At 39.0% G+C, this 19,717-nt stretch overlaps 1 protein-coding gene across 4 annotated transcripts in view; it reads right to left on the reverse strand.

The window, feature by feature from the left end:
- Nucleotides 1-639: 639 nt before the first annotated feature.
- Nucleotides 640-19,717, reverse strand: part of LOC126299048 (uncharacterized) — a 396,802-nt gene continuing 377,724 nt past the window's right edge. For 2 of the 4 annotated variants that reach the window (XM_049990700.1, XM_049990702.1), the window contains 3 exons: nt 18,644-18,796; nt 4,362-4,508; nt 640-3,428 (listed from right to left, as the gene is read on the reverse strand). In XM_049990700.1, coding sequence (XP_049846657.1) covers nt 1,034-3,428; nt 4,362-4,508; nt 18,644-18,796 — 2,695 coding nt within the window. In that variant the 3' untranslated portion in view covers nt 640-1,033. The remainder of the gene's footprint in view (nt 3,429-4,361; nt 4,509-18,643; nt 18,797-19,717) is intronic. The other 2 variants (XM_049990701.1, XM_049990703.1) reach the window with 1 other exon arrangement.

The following is a 19,717-nucleotide window of genomic DNA, read 5'->3' on the forward strand; positions in this document are numbered from 1 at the left end:
ATTGTGATGTTCTCATATTTAATTGCAGGCCTATGTTATTTTGGCTCTTTATTATTTTATTTATTGCTAGTGTTATTGCTATTCTGCAAGCCCTTTCATTTCAAACCTGACAATTTTTTATGTGTTTGTCCAGCTAGAGACAACAATCTACTATTCATTACATTTTCTCACAGTCACTGTTGTTGTCTGGCTGCTCCACAAAAATTATGTTATGTCATGTAAAATCAGACAAATCTGACTGCTCATAAGTGTTACAGGGATTGGTAATACATTATAAGAACTTAGATGAGAGAACAGTCTTAGCTGGAATTTGCTAGTACTATTTTTGTCATTAAGAACTTTGACAATTTTCAGTGTTTTTTACAACACTAAAAATATCATGAATCTTTACAGATATAAATAACTTCTGACAGACTTCCATAGTCATAATTTATGAATAAGTGCAGGATAAACATTGTCACATAAATTTGTATTAGGTAGTGATTCATATATTTGAAGACCCATTGCTGCAAAACTCAAGTCAAGACATATCTGATAGATCTTCTAATATAGGTACTCACCAGATTAATGTAGGTTTGTTTCTTCCTACACTACAATGGTGGGAATGAAATAAATCACATGTAAATAACAAAATAGAGGTAACAATAAGAAATTCTTTTGTTTAAAACATTAAAAAATACTCATTTTTACACAGTATGTAGTACACAATTTTTAACATGTGTAGATAATTTTTTTTTTTGCATTTTTGTACTTAAAATGGCATCCGAATTATCCTCCTATTTGCTTCAACATAGAAACAACACAGCTGCAGCAAAAATATCAATGTGATATGTAACAACAAATGATACACTGAACAAAAACTGAGCTGACTCACAGAAATATAGAGTATGTTACAGTTTTAGAATCTGTATCTCAGTTTTGATGTGCTAAGAAGAATCATTTCATGACTGAAAGAAATCTGCATTTTAGTCTTATATACAATTTATTCAGCTGGATGTTTTTGACCCAAACAGCTGCTCCTCTTCTTGTACTTTTATACATTAACTGAACGAACTGTGACAACACCCATTACTTCTCCTCCACATTCTGATCTAGAACTATGGTTTCTTCCTCTTGTGCTGCCACTCTGGTGACTGGCAGCAAATTCAGATCCACTATGGCATCCAGAGTCCAAAGTAGCATCACTGTAGCAGGTCGAAGTTTGCTGTGTCTGTGACTCAGATTCTTCCTCAGTACTGGCATTTGCTTGATACAATCCTTCTATGAAGCTCCTACTACTGTTGATGTTGTTTGGATTATTTGACAGTCTCAGGGAGCTATCCACATTAGTCACTGTAGGGACCAAAAAATTTAAACATCTGTCACTAGGAGATGATGATGATGGGGAGTTAAAGTTTGTGCAGTGGGATGCATTAAGTCTTCCTGTAGTGTTTACCACATTATTTCCATTAAAGGTGTCATGTACTGTAATAAAATTTTTGTGATGCCTATGAGTATGTAAAAGCTGGGGTTTGGCTATTTGCAGTGGCTGTTCAGGGATTGTTTCATACTGTGCATCAGGAGCCAGAAAATGCTTATTTCTTTGTAGTAAGGGAAAGCTGTCTAGAGGCTCACTGTTAGCTTTATGAATACTGTTCCTTTGCTGATGTATGTGAAGCTTACTAAGCTGCAGCACTGCTGAGATGCAAGGAGTTTCATCCTGGTTATTCTTGTTGCTCACTACTACTTCATCATTGGGTATTCTTAGAACTGATGAGGGCTCTGGGCTTGTAATGGTATCTCCTATGACAACATCATTGTTACAGTATACTGAATTGTGATTGTAATTGGTCGTTGCTACAAAATTGTCACATTGTGGCAGAGAGTGTGTTACCTGACATGTATAACAATTTTCATTATTATCTGGTACATGAGAAGTAACACCAGCTTCACAGTCTGAAAGTGACATGGCTGACTGTTGGATATTTTGTGAAGTGTCATAATCATCATGAGATTTTGGTTCAATATGTTGCTTATTGCACAATAAATTATTATGATGTGATGCTTCCTGCTTGCCCACTGACAAATTATCTTTTGAAAGGCTCCTCTGTCTTGTTAATATGAAATGAAAGCAACTGTTTGATAAAGTATGTTTCTGGTGATTAAAAATATCAGCTGTTGAATTTTTACATTCAGAATCAATAATTTCATGCTTGCACTTGTTATGATATTGATTAGCACTTTCTGATAATGCCAATTCATTTTCTGAAGTATTTTTTAAATTAGCATGCTTTGTTGTGACACTGCTTCTTTGCTGTATGCCTGTTTGCTTCATATTAAGATGATGACTTTTATCTGATGTGGCAAAACACTGTGATACTTGGTGTAATACTTCTGGTTTGGGAACAATAGGCTCTTCTGCTGAAGAAGCTGTAACATTTTGTTTCTGTGGAGCTGAAGCTTCATCATAAAAAGATGAATCTGGTCCATCGTTGTGAACAGACACATTACAGCAAGAAGAAACATCAGCAAAATAAACCTCCGATTCAGTTGGTTCATTTCCATTTCCATGTTGAGCTTCATGTACAGTAAAAGCTGAACTTGCCACACCTCGCATTTGTGGTGAGCTGTGATTTGGCAGTCTTCCATCATCCTCTGGCTCTGAATGACCATCAGTCGTTTCCAAACGATGTGGAGTTAATTTATCAGCAACATTAAAATCATTTAATGCTATTTTTTCAGACATACTTTGACTGCGGTATGCTTCTGTTATCTGACGTTGTTGACCAAATAATACTTGTATACTGTTTCGTGGGAAACTGGATGTTGTATTAATAGCAACAACATGAGTTGGAGATGTGTGCTGTTTCTTTTGATCAATAGAAAATGGTATGTTAGCAACTGATTTCACAGATGAAATATCTATCCTCTTCTTTGCTTTTCGTACTGGGAGTGTGTTACTTACTCTTTCTCTATTAACTGATGAATTTTTAGTATTTTCACTGCTACTGTCAGCTGACACAGGTAATTTTGATTCATCTGCATTTGTATAATTTTCAGTAAGCACATTTTTCCTATCTTCTTCCACATTTGTGTCATTGGAGCCTGCTGCCTGGAGCTGTGAATTGCCAAAGCAGTTCTGCTCTCCACGAAACTGGCCTTGTACATGACAGTGTCTGTGAACATGACTGACACATGGTGGGCTCATAGAACTAGAATGTGGGATCACACCAAGGATAGGTTCACGATGAGCTGGACTACTATGGTTTGAGTATGGCGGTGGTGGTCCCCACATGTAGTAACCTGGGCCATAACTCTCCACTTGTACAGATGCAACACCAACTCTCCTCTCTCCCTGGTGGTTATGCATGTCTGGATTTGGACGGCTGCTGAAACCATATTGACTGTCTGGACTGCTAGTGGTATTCCGGTAATTTTGACTGCTTTCTCTGAAAATTTAAATAAAAACAGAGTTAAATGAATCATATTTAAGCCAAATGAATTTTTATCATTCTCTTATTAATGGCATATGAAATGTTCTGTTAGTTCAGAAAAATCACACGTTTGGATTATTCTAACATTTTACATACAAAAGATATGGAAAAATGAGTGGTTGTGAATTATTCTACTTATATGACTGTTGTTGAGATGCAATCAAGTGCTTTTATTGTTAGATAATGGATAATTGAATTGTAAGTTGCCTATGCTACTGTAATTATGTATGGATGCTGCTGAAAGGGTTTTTCTATTTAATAATTTCAGTGTGGACATGAGAAGGACTACGAGCAAAAATTTTTTGTGCTCATACCAGATTAGTAGAATTCCAAAATAAGTGTTACTCTGCAGAACAGGATTTTCAAAACTACAAACCAAGTGGGGTGGTGCAATGGTTAGCACACTGGACCCGCATCTGGGAGGATGAAGTTTCAACCCCGCGTCTGGTCATCCTGATTAGGTTTTTATGATTTCCCTGAATCACTCCAGGCAAATGCCGGGATGGTTCATGTGAAAGGGCATGGCTGAATTCCTTCCCTGTCCTTTCCTACTCCGATGAGACCGATGAACTCGCAGTTTGGTCTCCTTCCCCCAACAACCCCAACCCCCCTCGAAACAACATATAACAACCTGAAGACCACAGAGCTTCATTTGCTACTTTACAGATGATATTCTCTTTCATAGAAATGAGCTTATTTGTTGATCTGACAGTGGCAGATTGGTTTAAAAAGAGAAATCCTATATGTTCTCAGTGAAATATATTTTCAAAATCACCAGTGACTGAAAATACTTTAGCACACATATATAATTTTATTTTATTAAAGCAGGAATTTTACAACCAGAACACCTGAATTATTTATTTTGATGACTTACATAACAGACATTACCTGGTATTTTGGTTGGTTGTATTGCCTCGAGCCCAGGGCAAACGACACCAGCTCCAGCCAGATGTAGGCCTGTGTGTATTTGAATTCCCATCTTCACCTGGGTTTGGTGAATATAGGTTACCCATTCTGCGTGGTGTCCAGTATCTGCTAGAATTTCAAAAAACAGCGTAGATAGTGTAAAGTTAAAAGACTGGATTATTTATTCTGCATTTGAATGTAAGTGTAGAGAAAAAATGACAAGAGAAACTAGAGACAGGAAACAAATAAAAATAAGTTAAGTATCACAAGTAAAGTACCCAGTTCACTGCAAATAAATATTTTCATCTCAAATCACAATTGGGTCCAAATCTGCAGGCAGGTCATCAATGAAGTACAACAATTAACACTGAAAACACATTTATAACTGAAACTAACATACAGTCAGAACAGAACTGCACTCCTGGATGAAGATTGTATCTCTTCATACAAACATCAAATACTCCAGAATGCTGCTCTTTATGCAACAATTAAATATTCCATAATATACAAACATTACAAACACAACATACTTCAAGAAAACATAAATATTAAGTAACAGGCTTGAATTGGTGAGCTGCAGCACATAAGCCAGCAATGGTAACTATTATTTCACACTGCATGCAGCACAGCTCATAGCATTGATCACTCTCCTGGAGAAACAGCAACCCACTGTTTCAGATGTTGTCATTGGAGCCAACTACAGCGCTCTTGACCTAGATCTTGTCAAAGGTTCTCTATGTAGTGGCATTGGTGGGTCCTTGTGTTCTGGTCATGCCATCATATTGTCTTCACTACTGTGAGCATAGAAGGTAACCCATTCCATAGAAGCTTAGTGATTCTCAAGTGGGTCTCCATGCAGAGGACGTGAATAATGTCTCTGTCCTTTTGTCGTCTTGATGAAGAATCATAGTCCTTGACTTCATATGTGACATCCAATGAGCAACAAAGGATATGATATGACCAGGAGAAGGTGTTAGCAGCTTCTTAAGGACAATGAAAGATGTTTCTCATACATTGTTCCAAGCAAATTTGGCATCTCCCTTCAGCAGTTTTTTTTTTTTTTTTTTTTTTTTTTTTTTTTTTTTTTTTTTTTTTTTTTTTTTTTTTAGAGAGAGAGAGAGAGAGAGAGAGCGAGAGAGAGAGAGAGAGAGAGAGAGAGAGAGAGAGAGAGAGAGATATGCACTTTGACATGGTTGGCAGGCAGCTTAGATGTTGTTCAAATTTCTTGAAAAAACAACAATGTTGTCTAGATAACAAAGACATATTTTCCAATTAAGGTATTAAAGCAGATGTCCACCATACATTCATAGGTGGTTGGAGCATTGCACATTTCAAATTGTATAATCTTAAACCCACAGAGTCTGTCATAAATTATAAAGACAGTCTTTTCTGAGTCAGCCTCATCAATGTCAGTTCTATAGCTTGCCTTCACATCCATAGTTTAGAAATATTTTGCTTCTTTCAAGCACTCTATGGTGTCATCAATTCATGACAATGGATAGATTTCTTTCATCTTCATTTTGTTCAGTTGTCATAGTCGATTCAGAAATGTCATGTGCTATGCTTCTTTTTCACAAGGACCACAGTAGAAGACTAGTAGCCCTCTGGAGATTTAATGATGTCATCTTGCAGCATCTTTTACACTTGTTCCTGTATTATTCATTCAGCAGGCAGCACTCTATATGACCTCTGGCTAATTGGTGTATGATCCCCAGTGCTGATAAAGTGTTATACCTTGGATGGTTTGGTCTACCTTTTCTGCACTCTTGATTTGAGAGCATCTGAAAATTTCCACAGAATGGCTATCACTCACCAACATTGTTCCTCAGTCAGGCTATTTCCTATTGGTAGTTTGATTGAAGCTTTATCCTTCTGCATTACCTCTCATGGTAGCAGAGAATGATTCTTTGTTGATGACACTAAGCTGTCCTTCATGGATTGATTTGACTGTCCCTTCACACATACCTTTAGAGATGACTTCTGGCTGCTTGTGACAACTGGTGATTCACAGTTTTCCAAGACCACCTAACAATGCTTATAATTGTCACATTCTTCTGTGAGCCTGAGTAGCTTTGTGCAATTGACAAAAGCTTCACAGTTTAACTGAGCATCTCAAATGACCACTTGTCTCATTGATGATGGCTGGATAACGTCTTTAGGATAACAGCCAGCTAGAGCAATTTTTGTTATGTGTGCTTATTGGAATTCTTTCATCAATCTGGAGCTCTGGTTCTCCACAGTCTATGACTGTTTATGGTGCCTGCAAGAAGTCCCATCTGAGAATAACATTGTGACTACTTTCTATTGGAATGACAGATTTAAACGGCTGTGTTCTGTCATTGATAATTATTCTTGCAATATGTTTTACTGTCAGCTGGACATATGTCCGCCCCTGGTAGCTGAGTGGTCAGTGTGACAAAATGTCAATCCTAAGGGCCTGGTTCGATTCCAGGCTGGGTCAGAGATTTTCTCCGCTCAGGGACAGGGTGTTGTGTTGTCCTAATCATCATCATTTCATCCTCATCGACATGCAAGTCACTGAAGTGGTGTCAAATCAAAAGACTTGCACCTGGCGAATGGTCTACCCGACGGGAGGCCCTAGTCACATGACATTTACATTTATTTTTAGCTGGACATATTTCCCATTTGTGACCTTCAGCACAATTACTTTCATCTTCTTTAGCTACTATGATAATTGCCTGACATTACAAGAAAAGAAGCTCCTGAATCAACAAGCGCCTGGATAGGCAGGTCATCAGTGATGACATCAATGAGATTTCCTGACATCTTGGTGACTGTTGTCCATGGATGATTTGCATCTCTGGCAGTCTCACCTTCACAGGTGGTCACCTTACTTAGTTTTCCTGAAGTTGGTGGCTACGCATGTGGCTGGTAGCTCTGTATGGCAATGGGAAAAAGCTGCAATGTATTGGGAGTGACAACATCCCAGGCATGGCAATGGGCTTTGTCCCACAGGTTAACTATGACTGGCATGGAGAAGACTGTTGTGATGGTTGGTGTATTGCCATGTAATAGTGGTAAAGCACTTGTCTTCTCTCTCTGCAGTACTGTACAATGTGTCCAGCGCATCCTTGGGGAAAACATATTGACATGATGTCCTCTGTCCTCCAAATGTCTGTTCTTCCGTGAGATGCAGTACTTGTCAGTGGAATTGGTCATATCTGCAGTGATCAGATGTTGCATTGTCATTTGATGGTTGTTGTATAAGTCTGAGTTGGCCACTGCACACGTCTGAGTTGGTCAAGTCCATTCTTGGAGTGTTTGACTAGTGGCAGAGATTGGTGCTAAAGATCAATACACCCTTCTTTAACATTCCCTGTTACCTCCTAATGCATGGGGCCCACATGGATGGCTGCTGTCTCTTGCTACTGTGACTGCCGTACACTACTGTATCCCTTGTCTTCCTATCTGGCATATGAGAGAGGTGAATTTATGGTGGTCTTCCACAACTGTCACAGAAACCACATTCTGCAACTGACCATATTTCTTTCATCCAGTTCTTCTTTGTAGCATTTTCTCAATTTTCTAGCACCACTTGGTGAATTCCTCTGCTATGACATACTTTACCAGAAGATATTGGAAAATGTCTTCTGTGACTCCTTTCATCAAGTGTAAGATGTTGTTGACTTCTGTCATACTGGGGTTCATGATGGGTATAGGGCAAAATATCTATATGCATGAGCAGGTCATTTCCCCATTATGTTGGTCCTGTTCTTAAATTGTTCTTTTAATAATCAGACTTGCTGCTGCAAATTGTTCCCAAATATTTTCATCAGTTTGGCCTACCTTCACCAAACAATATCACATGGAAACCATAATCAACTCCAAATATGAAGACAGGACCATAAGAAAGTTCAAAACTTAACATCACTTGACACCAGCTTATAGGCAGAACAGAACTAAACTCCTGGACAGAGAATGCAGCTGTTTATACAAACACTGAATATTCCCAAATGCTGGTATTTATACAAATACTGAATATTTCAACAACAAAAAATTACAAACATAACATATTTCAAGAACTGATAAACATTAAATGACAAATAATTCCTGATGATTGGATTTGAACTGGTGATCCTAAGTGATACTAACAATTATGCCATACTGCATGCACCACAGCTCATGACAATACTGATGAGAAACAAGGCAAACAAAATGGAAAAGAACTGATGTAATCATGAGAGTAGTATTTAAGAATTTGAGACTTACATATTTACATCCAGAACTTGTGTTTAACCAGTTCAACAGTAATTTGGTGTAGCAATTGGTGATGTGAACTAAGTTCACTGCTTTGCAATTTACACATTCAGATTCAAGGCCATTTTCAAAGTTAGCAAAGTTAGTAGCTTCACAAAGTAATGGTGCATAGAAACTCCACACAACATAACTGATATACCTAGGAAAATGCCGGTGCCTAAAATGATTACTAAATTATCTTATATCTTAATCAGGATTGTCTACTGAACTGAGGAAAATGTGTAAAACCATTTTATATGCATGTCTGTCCACAGAATTTATTTTACTAAACAGAAAGAAAAGGAAGAAGCAAAAATAATAAACAATAATTAAAAAAGAGTTTTTGATTTTAACACAAAGTATTGAAAATATAATCAGTACCATGGAACAATATTAATCTCAAGCAATATTAGATGATTTTTTTAAAAAAAATAGTAAGAGGTTCTTCAGAATGAGATTGCTGGTTGGAAATTCCATACAGGCAAGAAAAGGAAAATAAATCTGTTTGCAGCAAAGAAAATACGTGGCTCATCCATTTTCAAAGTAATGAAATGCAATAGCTTCTTCTTTAAGAAATTGTGCTTCTCATCACTGACACATATGTGGGAAAATTAAAGAGATGTGCTTTTGTGTTTCTGTTCATTATAAGTGACTGCAGGAAATGAAGAACTGTTGTCTCTTATTCCTTGGATGTCCAAAGGCAGACATAATGATAGAAGTTCTCATGGTTACAGTACTTAAGGGATCTGATAGGAAGAATCACCAAAGATGCTGAAGATCTTAAGCACCTCAGCTATAGATCTTGAATGATGATATCATTCATTTGCTTCAGTTTTAGAATTATTCTTTGCAGTTGCAGTTAAATTCTGCATTCACATTATACAGAGCTGTGAGACCTACATATATCAAGACCATTGGTATCATCCACCATGTGGGAATGAGGCTACCTATGGCTGCTTCCATCCACATTCTGTGGCTGGGCAGCCTCCACTAGGAATCTGGTGGTAGCACCTTGTGATGTGTTAAGTCTATAGATGTTTTGCTGTTCCATGATCATCTACATTCCAAACTGTACCGCATTAAATGAATCACCCATGAACACTTAAACCATTTGATATGTATGCCAAGCAGGGCCTAATGGTAGGTGGCACAATGAAAATATCACCCACAACCCAGAGTTGGAGCTGACTTCTAACCACTCTATTGAAGAGGCCCAAAAAAATTTAGGTTTAGCATTCTTAACTCTATTTTATAGAATTTTAAGTAAACTCCACAACTAAACGGGTACATTCACTGATAGATCTAAACAGATGGGTTTTCATAGCTGCACTGTAACTTCTCCTGAGAATGTTCTTAAAATGTGTTTATGAAATTGCTGTACTCTGTCTCATGTGTAGTTACATATAACCTAGAGGAACTGGAACAGATGATGTGTATTTGTAAAGCAAATTTCTGAATCCATTGTATATGTTACACAGTCCAGACAATACTGGTCAACATTATACAGCTACAGAGGATTTGAATGAGGTGTTATTCCACTGGGTCAGAAAACATGAGAATTCCGGGAAAAGAAGTGGCTGATATGACAGACAAGGAAGCATGTGCTGAAAATACTGTTGATTCACTGTGCTGTTGCCAAACAGACTATCACCTCAATGTTGATGTTCAGAGTCATATATCAGTGTAAATTCCATTCTAATGTAGAGGTTGTCAATCTCACCAACATTATTATCCATGTACTCATGTGTAGCACAGGAACTGAAAGTGAGATTTGCAAAGCAAAATGAGAAACACTGAACAGTTTCCAAACATTCCTTCACAGAAAATATAATGTAATTGGATGGATAAAAAATCAACTCACCAAGTGGAGTGGCAGAGGAAAACACACTTATCAATGGTATTGCAATTTACAAGCTTTTGGAGCCATTGGCTCCTTAATCTGGCAGAAGGATTGAAGGGGAAGGAAGACTTCTTCTGCCAGAAGAAGGAGCCACTAGCTTTGGAAGCTTGCTAACTCTGAATACATTTTATACATGTGTTCTGCTGCTGCCACTTGTTGAGTCGATTTTATATCTATCCAATTACATTATATTTTCAAAAGATGATTATTTTCATTGATATACACTACTGGCCATTAAAGTTGCTACACCACGAAGATGACGTGCTACAGACGCAAAATTTAACTGACAGGAAGAAGATCCTGTATGCAAATGATAAGCTTTTCAGAGCATTCACACAAGGTTGGTGCCAGTGGCAACACCTACAACGTGCTGACATGAGGAAAGTTTCCAACCAATTTCTCATACACAAACATTAGTTGACTGGCATTGCCTGGTGAAACGTAGTGATGCGTTGTGTAAGGAGGGGAAATGCGTACCATCACATTTCCGACTTTGATAAATGTTGAATTTTACCCTATGCGATGGTGGTTTATCGTATCTTGACATTGCTGCTTGCGTTGGTCGAGATCGAATAACTGTTAGCAGAATATGGAATCAGTGGGTTCAGGAGGGTAATATGAAATTCCGTGCTGGATCCCAATGACCTCGTATCACTAGCAATCGAGATGACAGGCATCTTGTCTGCATGGCTGTAATGGATCATGCAGCCACATCTCGATCCCTGAGTCAACGTTGCAGCTATCAGCTCAGAGACCATTGCAGCAGTTACCCTAGATGCTGCATCACAGGCAGGAGCGCCTGCGATAGTGTACTCAATGATGAACCTGGGTGCACGAATGGCAAAACATCATTTTTTTGGATGAATTCAGGTTCTGTTTACAGCATCGTGATGGTCGCATCCATGTTTGGTGACATCGCAGTGAACGCACACTGGAAGTGTGTATTCATCTTCGCCATACTGGCATATCACCGGACTTGATGGTATGGGGTGCCAATGGTTACACGTCTCGGTCACCTCTTGTTTGCATTGACGACACTTTGAACAGTGGTCGTTACATTTCAGATGTGTTACGAGCCATGGCTCTACCCTTAATTCGATCCCTGCGAAACCCTACATTTCAGCAGGATAATGCACAACCACATGTTGCAGGTCCTGTAAAGGCCTTTCTGGATACAGAAAATGTTCCTCTGCTGCCCTGGCCAGCACACTCTCCAGATCTCTCACCAATTGAAAACGTTTGGTCAATGGTGGCCGAGCAACTGAGCCATCACAATTCACCAGTCACTACTCTTCATGAACTGTGGTATCATGTTGAAGCTGCATGGGCAGCTGTACCTGTACACACCATCCAAGCTCTGTTCGACTCAATGCCCAGGCTTATCAAGGCCGTTATTATGGCCAGAGGTGGTTGATCTGGGTACTGATTTCTCAGGAGCTATGCACCCAAATTGCGTGAAAATGTAATCACATGTCAGTTCTAGTATAATATATTTGTCCAATGAATACCCATTTATTATCTGAATTTCTCCTTGATGTAATAATTTTAATGGCCAGTAGTGTATTCCTTTACAGAGGAAGAAGATACATCAGTGCTACTCCTATTTAATTCAGGTAACACCGCCAAGATGAGTGATATATAGATTTTAGTATCAGTGCCATTGAGAAACAGCTGAAATCACTAAAATTAAACAAGGTTCCTGGAAAGTACTACAGACTCCCATGTATTCCTCTGAAATGGATTGTAAAGACAGCATTGTATATACAGGGTGTCCCAGCTATCTTGTCCACCCAAAATATCTCTGGAACAATAACAGCTATTGGAAAATGACTTTCACCGGTATCAATGTAGGGCTGGGGCCCATGAATGTACATATTTGGAAACATTCTAAAACAAAAGCATATGTGTTTTTTAACACAAACTTATGTTTTTTTTTTTTTTTTTTTTTTTTTTTAATGGACCTCCTATATTTTTTCTTCAGCAATCCATAGCATGACAAAGCACATACACAATGGTGTTGATTGCATCGCAAAATTCCCATTACATCCCGAGATACTGAGACGCGAAGCTGACGCTTGAAACACCCAACATGCGCTGCTAGCGCACGTCCTGAGACTCAGGCGTGAACCGCATGCTGCCCGTAATCGCGATGTGATTGACATGTGTAATCACACCTCCATACTTATCAAGAGGGACACTTACTTCCCAATCACATCACGATTATGGGCAGCATGGGGTTCACGCCTGAGTCTCAGGATGTGCGCTAGCAGTGCATGTCAGGTGTTTCAAGCGTCAACTTCGCGTCTCAGTATCTCGGGATGTAATGGGAATTTTGCGATGCAATCAATGCCATTGTGTATGTGCTATGTCATGCTGTGGATTGCTGAAGAAAAAATATAGGAGGTCCATTTAAAAAAAACATAAGTTTGTGTTAAAAAAAAACATATTCTTTCGTTTTAGAATGTTTCCAAATATGTACATTCATGGGCCCCAGCCCTACATTGATACAGGTGAAAGTCGTTTTCCAATAGCTGTTATTGTTCCAGAGATATTTTGGGTAGACAAGATAGCTGGGACACCCAGTATATTAGAAAGTGCACGGCAGTATTTAAACAGTCGTTCTTCACAGGCACTTCACAGTTATTTTCAGGGTATAGTTGTGTTTTTAGATTTTGATGTAGAAAACTTGTTGTGGGTGGTAATGTCCATATCTCAGCCATGACTGCAGTCTCAGGCAACTGAAACCACACTGTGAGCAGTGGCACCAGTGCATGATGGGAGTGACAACTGGGTGGGGGTAAGGAGGAGGCTGCAGTGGGGAGGGAGACACATAGGATGGTGGGGATGGCGGACAGTGAAAAGCTGCAGGTTAGGCGTTGGGCAGGGGAGAGGTGGGGAGGGAGGAGGGAGCAGTGATGGAAAAGGAGAGGAATAGAGAGAAAAGGAGAAATAATTATTGTCAACAATAGCGGACAGAGATTAATGGAAACTGATGTCAGAAGGGTTATGCGATCAGAGGAGGTGTTGCACAGATATCACTTAGCTGTGTAGTTCACAAAAACTGGTGGTGGATGGATGGCTCCAGATGACCCAGATTTGAAGCAGCCATTGAACTCAGGCATGTTGTACTCAGCTGAATGTTGTGTCATTGGGTGGTTGATGTTGTTCTTGGCCACAGTTTGGTGGTGACCAGTCATTCTGGTGGACAGCTGGTTGATTGACATACAGTCCCTGGCCAAATTATTAGACGAACTGCACATTTTTAATGTTGTTTGTAGTAATTATATGTTGAGTATGATATTTAATGCGATTAATCAGAAAAATTATGACAGCTATTCAGGGAACTTATTACATTGTTGAATTTTGTATCTATTGTTGCTTCATGACATTGGATTGTTGACTTATTGTAGGTATTAGTATGCAGAGTACAGCATACAGGAAAGGACCTGTTTAATAGTGTTCTCACATGTGACTGGTGTAATATTTTGCTCACTTTTATTATCAATTTTGTAATGTTGACATCAAAATTGATTGTTTAACATACAGATATTACTAACTGTGACCTTTAAAAATGGGTAAAACAGGGGATATTTCACCACATAAAAAAGCTGAGTGCAAAGCCCTTATTAACACAAAAATGTATTCCAGTCATGAAATTTCACAAGGGTTGGAAACATCAGAGGCTAGTGTGAGGCGCATAAAGAAGAAAATTGATTCAGGTGAAGAACTGAGCCCCAAAAGGAAGAATAAATGTCAAAGAAAACCAATTTTCACACCAAGGTCAGAAAGTTTTCTCAAAAGAATTTGCCTAGAAAACAAATTTGAAACAACGAAACAGATAAAATCTCCAGAATGAGATTTTCACTGTGCAGTGGAGTGTGCACTGATATCAAACTTCCTGGTAGATTAAAACTGTGTGCTGGACGATGACTCAAACTCAGGATCTTTGCCTTTCGCAAGCAAGTGCTCTACCACCTTACCTACCCAAGCACGACTCATGACCAGTCCACATCTCCTAGCTTCCAAACTTCACAGAAGCTCTTCTGTGAACCATGCAGAACTATCACTCCTGGAAGGAAGGATATTGCAGAGACTTGACTTAGCCACAGCCTAGGGGTTGTTTCCAGGATGAGATTTTCACTCTGCAGTGGAGTGTGCACTGATATGAAATTTCCTGTCAGACGAGGTACTGGCAGAATTGAAGCTGTGAGGACGGATCGTGAGTCATGCTTGGGTAGCTCAGATGGTAGAGCACTTGCCCGCAAAAGGCAAAGGTCCCGAGTCTGAGTCACGGTCTGACACACAGTTTTAATTTGCCAGGAAGTCTCATATCAGTGCACACTCCACTGCAGAGTGAAAATCTCATTCTGGAGACATCCTCCAGGCTGTGACTAAGCCATGTCTGTGCAATATCCTTTCTCCCAGGAGTGCTAGTTCCACAAGATTCACAGAACAGCTCCTGTGAAGTTTGAAAGGTTGGAGATGAGGTACTGGCAGAATTGAAGCTGTTAGGATGGGACATGAGTCTGCTTGGGTAGCTCAGGTGGTAGAGCACTTGCCTGCAAAAGGCAAAAGTCCTGAGTTTGAGTCTCGATCCAGCACACGCTTTTAATCTACCAGGAAGTTTCAGATAAAATCTCAACTGGAAGAGTCTAATGTGAATGCATCTGATGCACTGTTTGCAGAAAGTTGAAGGATATTGATTTCAAGGCCTGTCAACCCACTAGAAAACCAATGTTAATAACCACAATGAAAGTAGAGCATATGAAGTAGGTTAAACAGTGGGGTGATAAGGATGTGGATTTCTGGAGATCAGTAATTTAATTTTAAAATTATTATTTACAATATGATATAACCTATGTACATTTATTAATAGTATATTAATTATGCTTCTTGATTTTTACAGGTATGCTTCAGCGATGAAAACACATTTGAAATTTTAACTAACAAATGTCAGTATGTGCGCCACAGGAACAGGAGAAAAATTTCATCCCAACTGCATTATTCACACCATAAAATGTGCAACTAAGTTGATTATTTGGTCTGTCATCTGTGGCAAGGGTACAGGATGTCTTTACATAGTTAAAGGCATAATGAGGCAAAACCAGTTCAAGGAAGTCCTGCAAAAACAAAAACAGTTAATACCACAGCTCAGAGAATGGTCCCCGAATGGGGAACCATTTATTTTTATGCAGAATGGAGCTCCCTGTCACACAGCCAGGTCAATTAAATCCTTTCCAAAGGAACAAAATATCCCTCTGTTAGACTGGCCTGGTAATAGTTCCAACATGAACCCCATAGAAAAAAAAGTATGGGAACTAATGAAGATGGAGGTGGCAAAAGATGTCATCACAACAAAAACACAGCTCTTTGAGAAGATCATCAATGTGTGGTATCATTATCTACAAATGCAGGAAACTGTACAGTCCTGCATTGACAGCATGCCATATCATATTAAGGCTCTCATAGCTCCAAAAGTTGGCTCAACAAGATATTAAAATTAATGTGTTCACTTTCACAATATTTTAATTTTTGTTATAATTATTGAAATAAAATATTTTCAACAAATGCTACATTTTATTTATTTGTTATATCACCTTAGTTATGAAGTAGTAAATAAAACAGAAAGAAACTTCCACATGGGAAAAATATATTAAAAATAAAGATTCCAAGACTTACCAAGCGGGAAAGCGCCGGCAGACAGGCACATGAACAAAACACACACACAAAATTACGAGCTTTCGCAACTGGCAGTTGCTTCGTCAGGAAGGAAGGAAGGAGAGGGAAAAAAGAAAGGGTGTGGGTTTTAAGGGAGAGGGTAAGGAGTCATTCCAATCCCGGGAGCGGAAAGACTTCCCTTAGGGGAAAAAAAGGACAGGTGTACACTCGCACACACACACACATATCCATCCGCACATACTGCGGATGGATATGTGTGTGTGTGTGCGAGTGTACACCTGTCCTTTTTTTCCCCTAAGGGAAGTCTTTCCGCTCCCGGGATTGGAATGACTCCTTACCCTCTCCCTTAAAACCCACACCCTTTCTTTTTTCCCTCTCCTTCCTTCCTTCCTGACGAAGCAACTGCCAGTTGCGAAAGCTCGTAATTTTGTGTGTGTGTTTGTGTGTTTTGTTCATGTGCCTGTCTGCCGGCGCTTTCCCGCTTGGTAAGTCTTGGAATCTTTATTTTTAATATAGTTATGAAGTAGACAACTCATAATCATTTTATCACACTTTATGTATTAAAAACAAACAAATTTCGTTAGACATAAATAAAAAATTTACTTAAAAACTGTAGTGCATCTAATAAATTGGCCAAGGACTGTATTGACATAAAACGCTGTGCACTTATTGCAGCAGAGTTGGTATATGACATGGCTGCTTTCACAGATGGTCCTGCCTCTGATGGGATAGGATAACGCTGTGACAGTACTGGAATTGGATGTGCTGAGTCGGTGGATTGGGCAGGTCTCACACCTGGGCCTTCCACAGGGGTATGATGTCTGTGGCAATGGGATGGGAGTAGGAATGACATAGGGTTGGTCCAGGATGTAGCGTAGTTTGGATGGGCAATGGAGTACGACTTTAGGAGAGTGAGAAAAATCTTCGATAAGATAGCCCTCATTTTAGGACATTGTGATAAAATCCTGGCAAAAATTATGCTTCAGTTGTTTCAGTCCAGGGTGATAACGGGTCATGAGGGGGCACATTTTTGTGGTTGATTCTTGGAGGTGGTGGAGGCATTAGGCGTGTGTGAGGATATGGCATGGGAAATCTGGTTGTGGAGTAGGTTTGGGGAGTAATGCCTGCCTGTGAAGGCCCTCATGAGATCTTAAGCATACTGGGCAAGGAAGTTCTCATCAGAGCAGATATGCTGTTCATGGCTGTATGGGAGTGATTTTTTGGTGTGCAAGGAGTGGCAGCTGCTGAAATGCAGGTACTGTCCCTACCCCTCTACCTAATGGTTTCTCCTTCCTCTCTCCTGCATTTATGACCAACTACCTGTCATTTTGCTTGGGACAGACAGGTATGGCTGAGGGGCCACATCAAGGTAACATGAGAGTTACCTGGGAGAATCTGCAGCAAGCAGATGTGTGTCAGCCTGGATAGCATTTCACTGAGTGGGATGCATTGTATCTTGCCTTATGTTAGAATAAGTTACTTTGTAGACTGAAGTTAGCAGATTCATGTCTCATCCTGGTAAGTATTGCAGTGAGCAGCAAGCATTGTTATCTTGCCATGTGTTAGAGTAACAGGTAGCCTGGAGACTCCATCACTGGTGGAGGTATGTCTCAGTCAAGTCAAGAGCAACAGTGAGTGCACATCTTGTGTATTATGAGGATAAACATATTTTTATATCAGGGGTTGTATTCTGGTAATTCATTTTAGTGAAAATAAGGGGCGACTGTGAATACTCTTGTACAATACACTTACAAAGTAAATGGACCATTGCAGAACCAGAGACCTGCAAGTGAACTGCATACACATTGATTTTTCATTCTCCTGACATATGTGAAATTTCGCATCTAGAACATTTTCCATTTCCACTCTTTAGTTGTATCAAAATATACTGAACAGCTGATGATGCCTGTGAATTTATAATCTATATTCAGTTACAAATGAACCACATTTCACCCTAACTATCAGTTTATATGCTTAGGGATTGGCAGTTTTATATAAAGGCAGAACTACTATACATTGTCAATCATATTACATTTATCACCACCTAGATGTGATGTTAGGAAACATAGTTCATGATGAAGGTTATTTGATGCCCACTGGTCAAGTAGGTACATAAGGGAATGGACAGGGTATTTGTATGAATTCACTCACTGCTATATGTTACATATCTTTATTGCTGATGATAAATGAAATTTTTCAGTTTTTGTTAGTAACTTAAATGTAACTTAATATATTTTACAATTTAACCAAGTAATTATCCATGTTAAAGTTGTTGGCAACATTCCCTCATGCCACTGTGAAAGGGGAATATTGTATTGGTATATTTTAAGAGTTGTAGGTGTAATCTTTATGTAGATGGTTTTGTTATTTCCGTATACTTTTAATAATATTTTATTCTAACACATAAATTCAATTAAAGGTTTGTTACCTCTCATCCATAACCTCCCAAGGGAATCCTTCATGTGGAAGTGGGTAGCGGCAATCATCGCAGCAGTTGCAGTGGCGTGCGGTGTGCTGTTGTCGATACATATAACGACATCTCATCTCCAGTTGTTCCCAGTACATTTTCTTTTTTTCATGACTGAAAAAATAAAACAAACTCTAATAAATGTTAAGTTAGAATTGTAACTTTTTCATTTCTTTTTCTATTTGCCTAATCCAGATGCAGTTACAAATGAGCCACATTTGACCCTAACTGTCAGTTTATATGCTTTTCTAAGTGAAGTTTGTGAACTGCTTGCATAGCTCTGTGATGAAAATATTTTGTTAGAGGTCTAGCAGCACCATCATGAGTAGCTTTTGAGAAAACTGCAGGGCACCATGTCCACAGTTCATGTTGCTTACACTAATACATTATGACCTACCACCATACTATAGAGGGGCAACTCACCATTGAAATGAACCAGGAGGCAACAAGAGTCATGTATACCACACTGTTTTGTTGAATTCTGCTGTATATAGATTACTGAAGGAGACAGATGAACTTTAGCATGCTAAAAATGGTGCATGAACAGAAAAAAATTTGATCGAATGAAGCCATATGGTTCCGGCAACTTTTTTCAAGTCTCAAATATCTATGATGTATATTTGCAGACTGAAGCAATGAATGAAAAACAGTTTTATTTGATTAAAGCACCTATGATTGGATTTCAGACAGGATTCTCCATTTTATTTGATGCTGAGATATTATTCCAATACAGCGGAAGAGACTCTGCAATGTTGTTCAAGTTTTGGGGGGAATACCAAGTGGGCTGAGGTGTGAATGGGAATTTGGATTGAGGAGGGAGGTGTGCTACGTTGTCCATGCAGTTGTGCAAAGCCACTGCACCAGTGTGGCATAGTGGTTGTGCATTCACCACTTCAATGTCCATACACACAGAAAAAAGATTTGAATTAGCTCTATGGTATTGAAATTGGGATGTGTTAACTGATGACTTTTCCAAATAATCATATTTTCCACTTTATGAGGTGGATGTTGATTTTTTGTGCTTTTATGACAGTA

This window comes from Schistocerca gregaria, chromosome X (genome assembly GCF_023897955.1).
Source record: "Schistocerca gregaria isolate iqSchGreg1 chromosome X, iqSchGreg1.2, whole genome shotgun sequence".
NCBI lineage: Eukaryota > Metazoa > Arthropoda > Insecta > Orthoptera > Acrididae > Schistocerca > Schistocerca gregaria.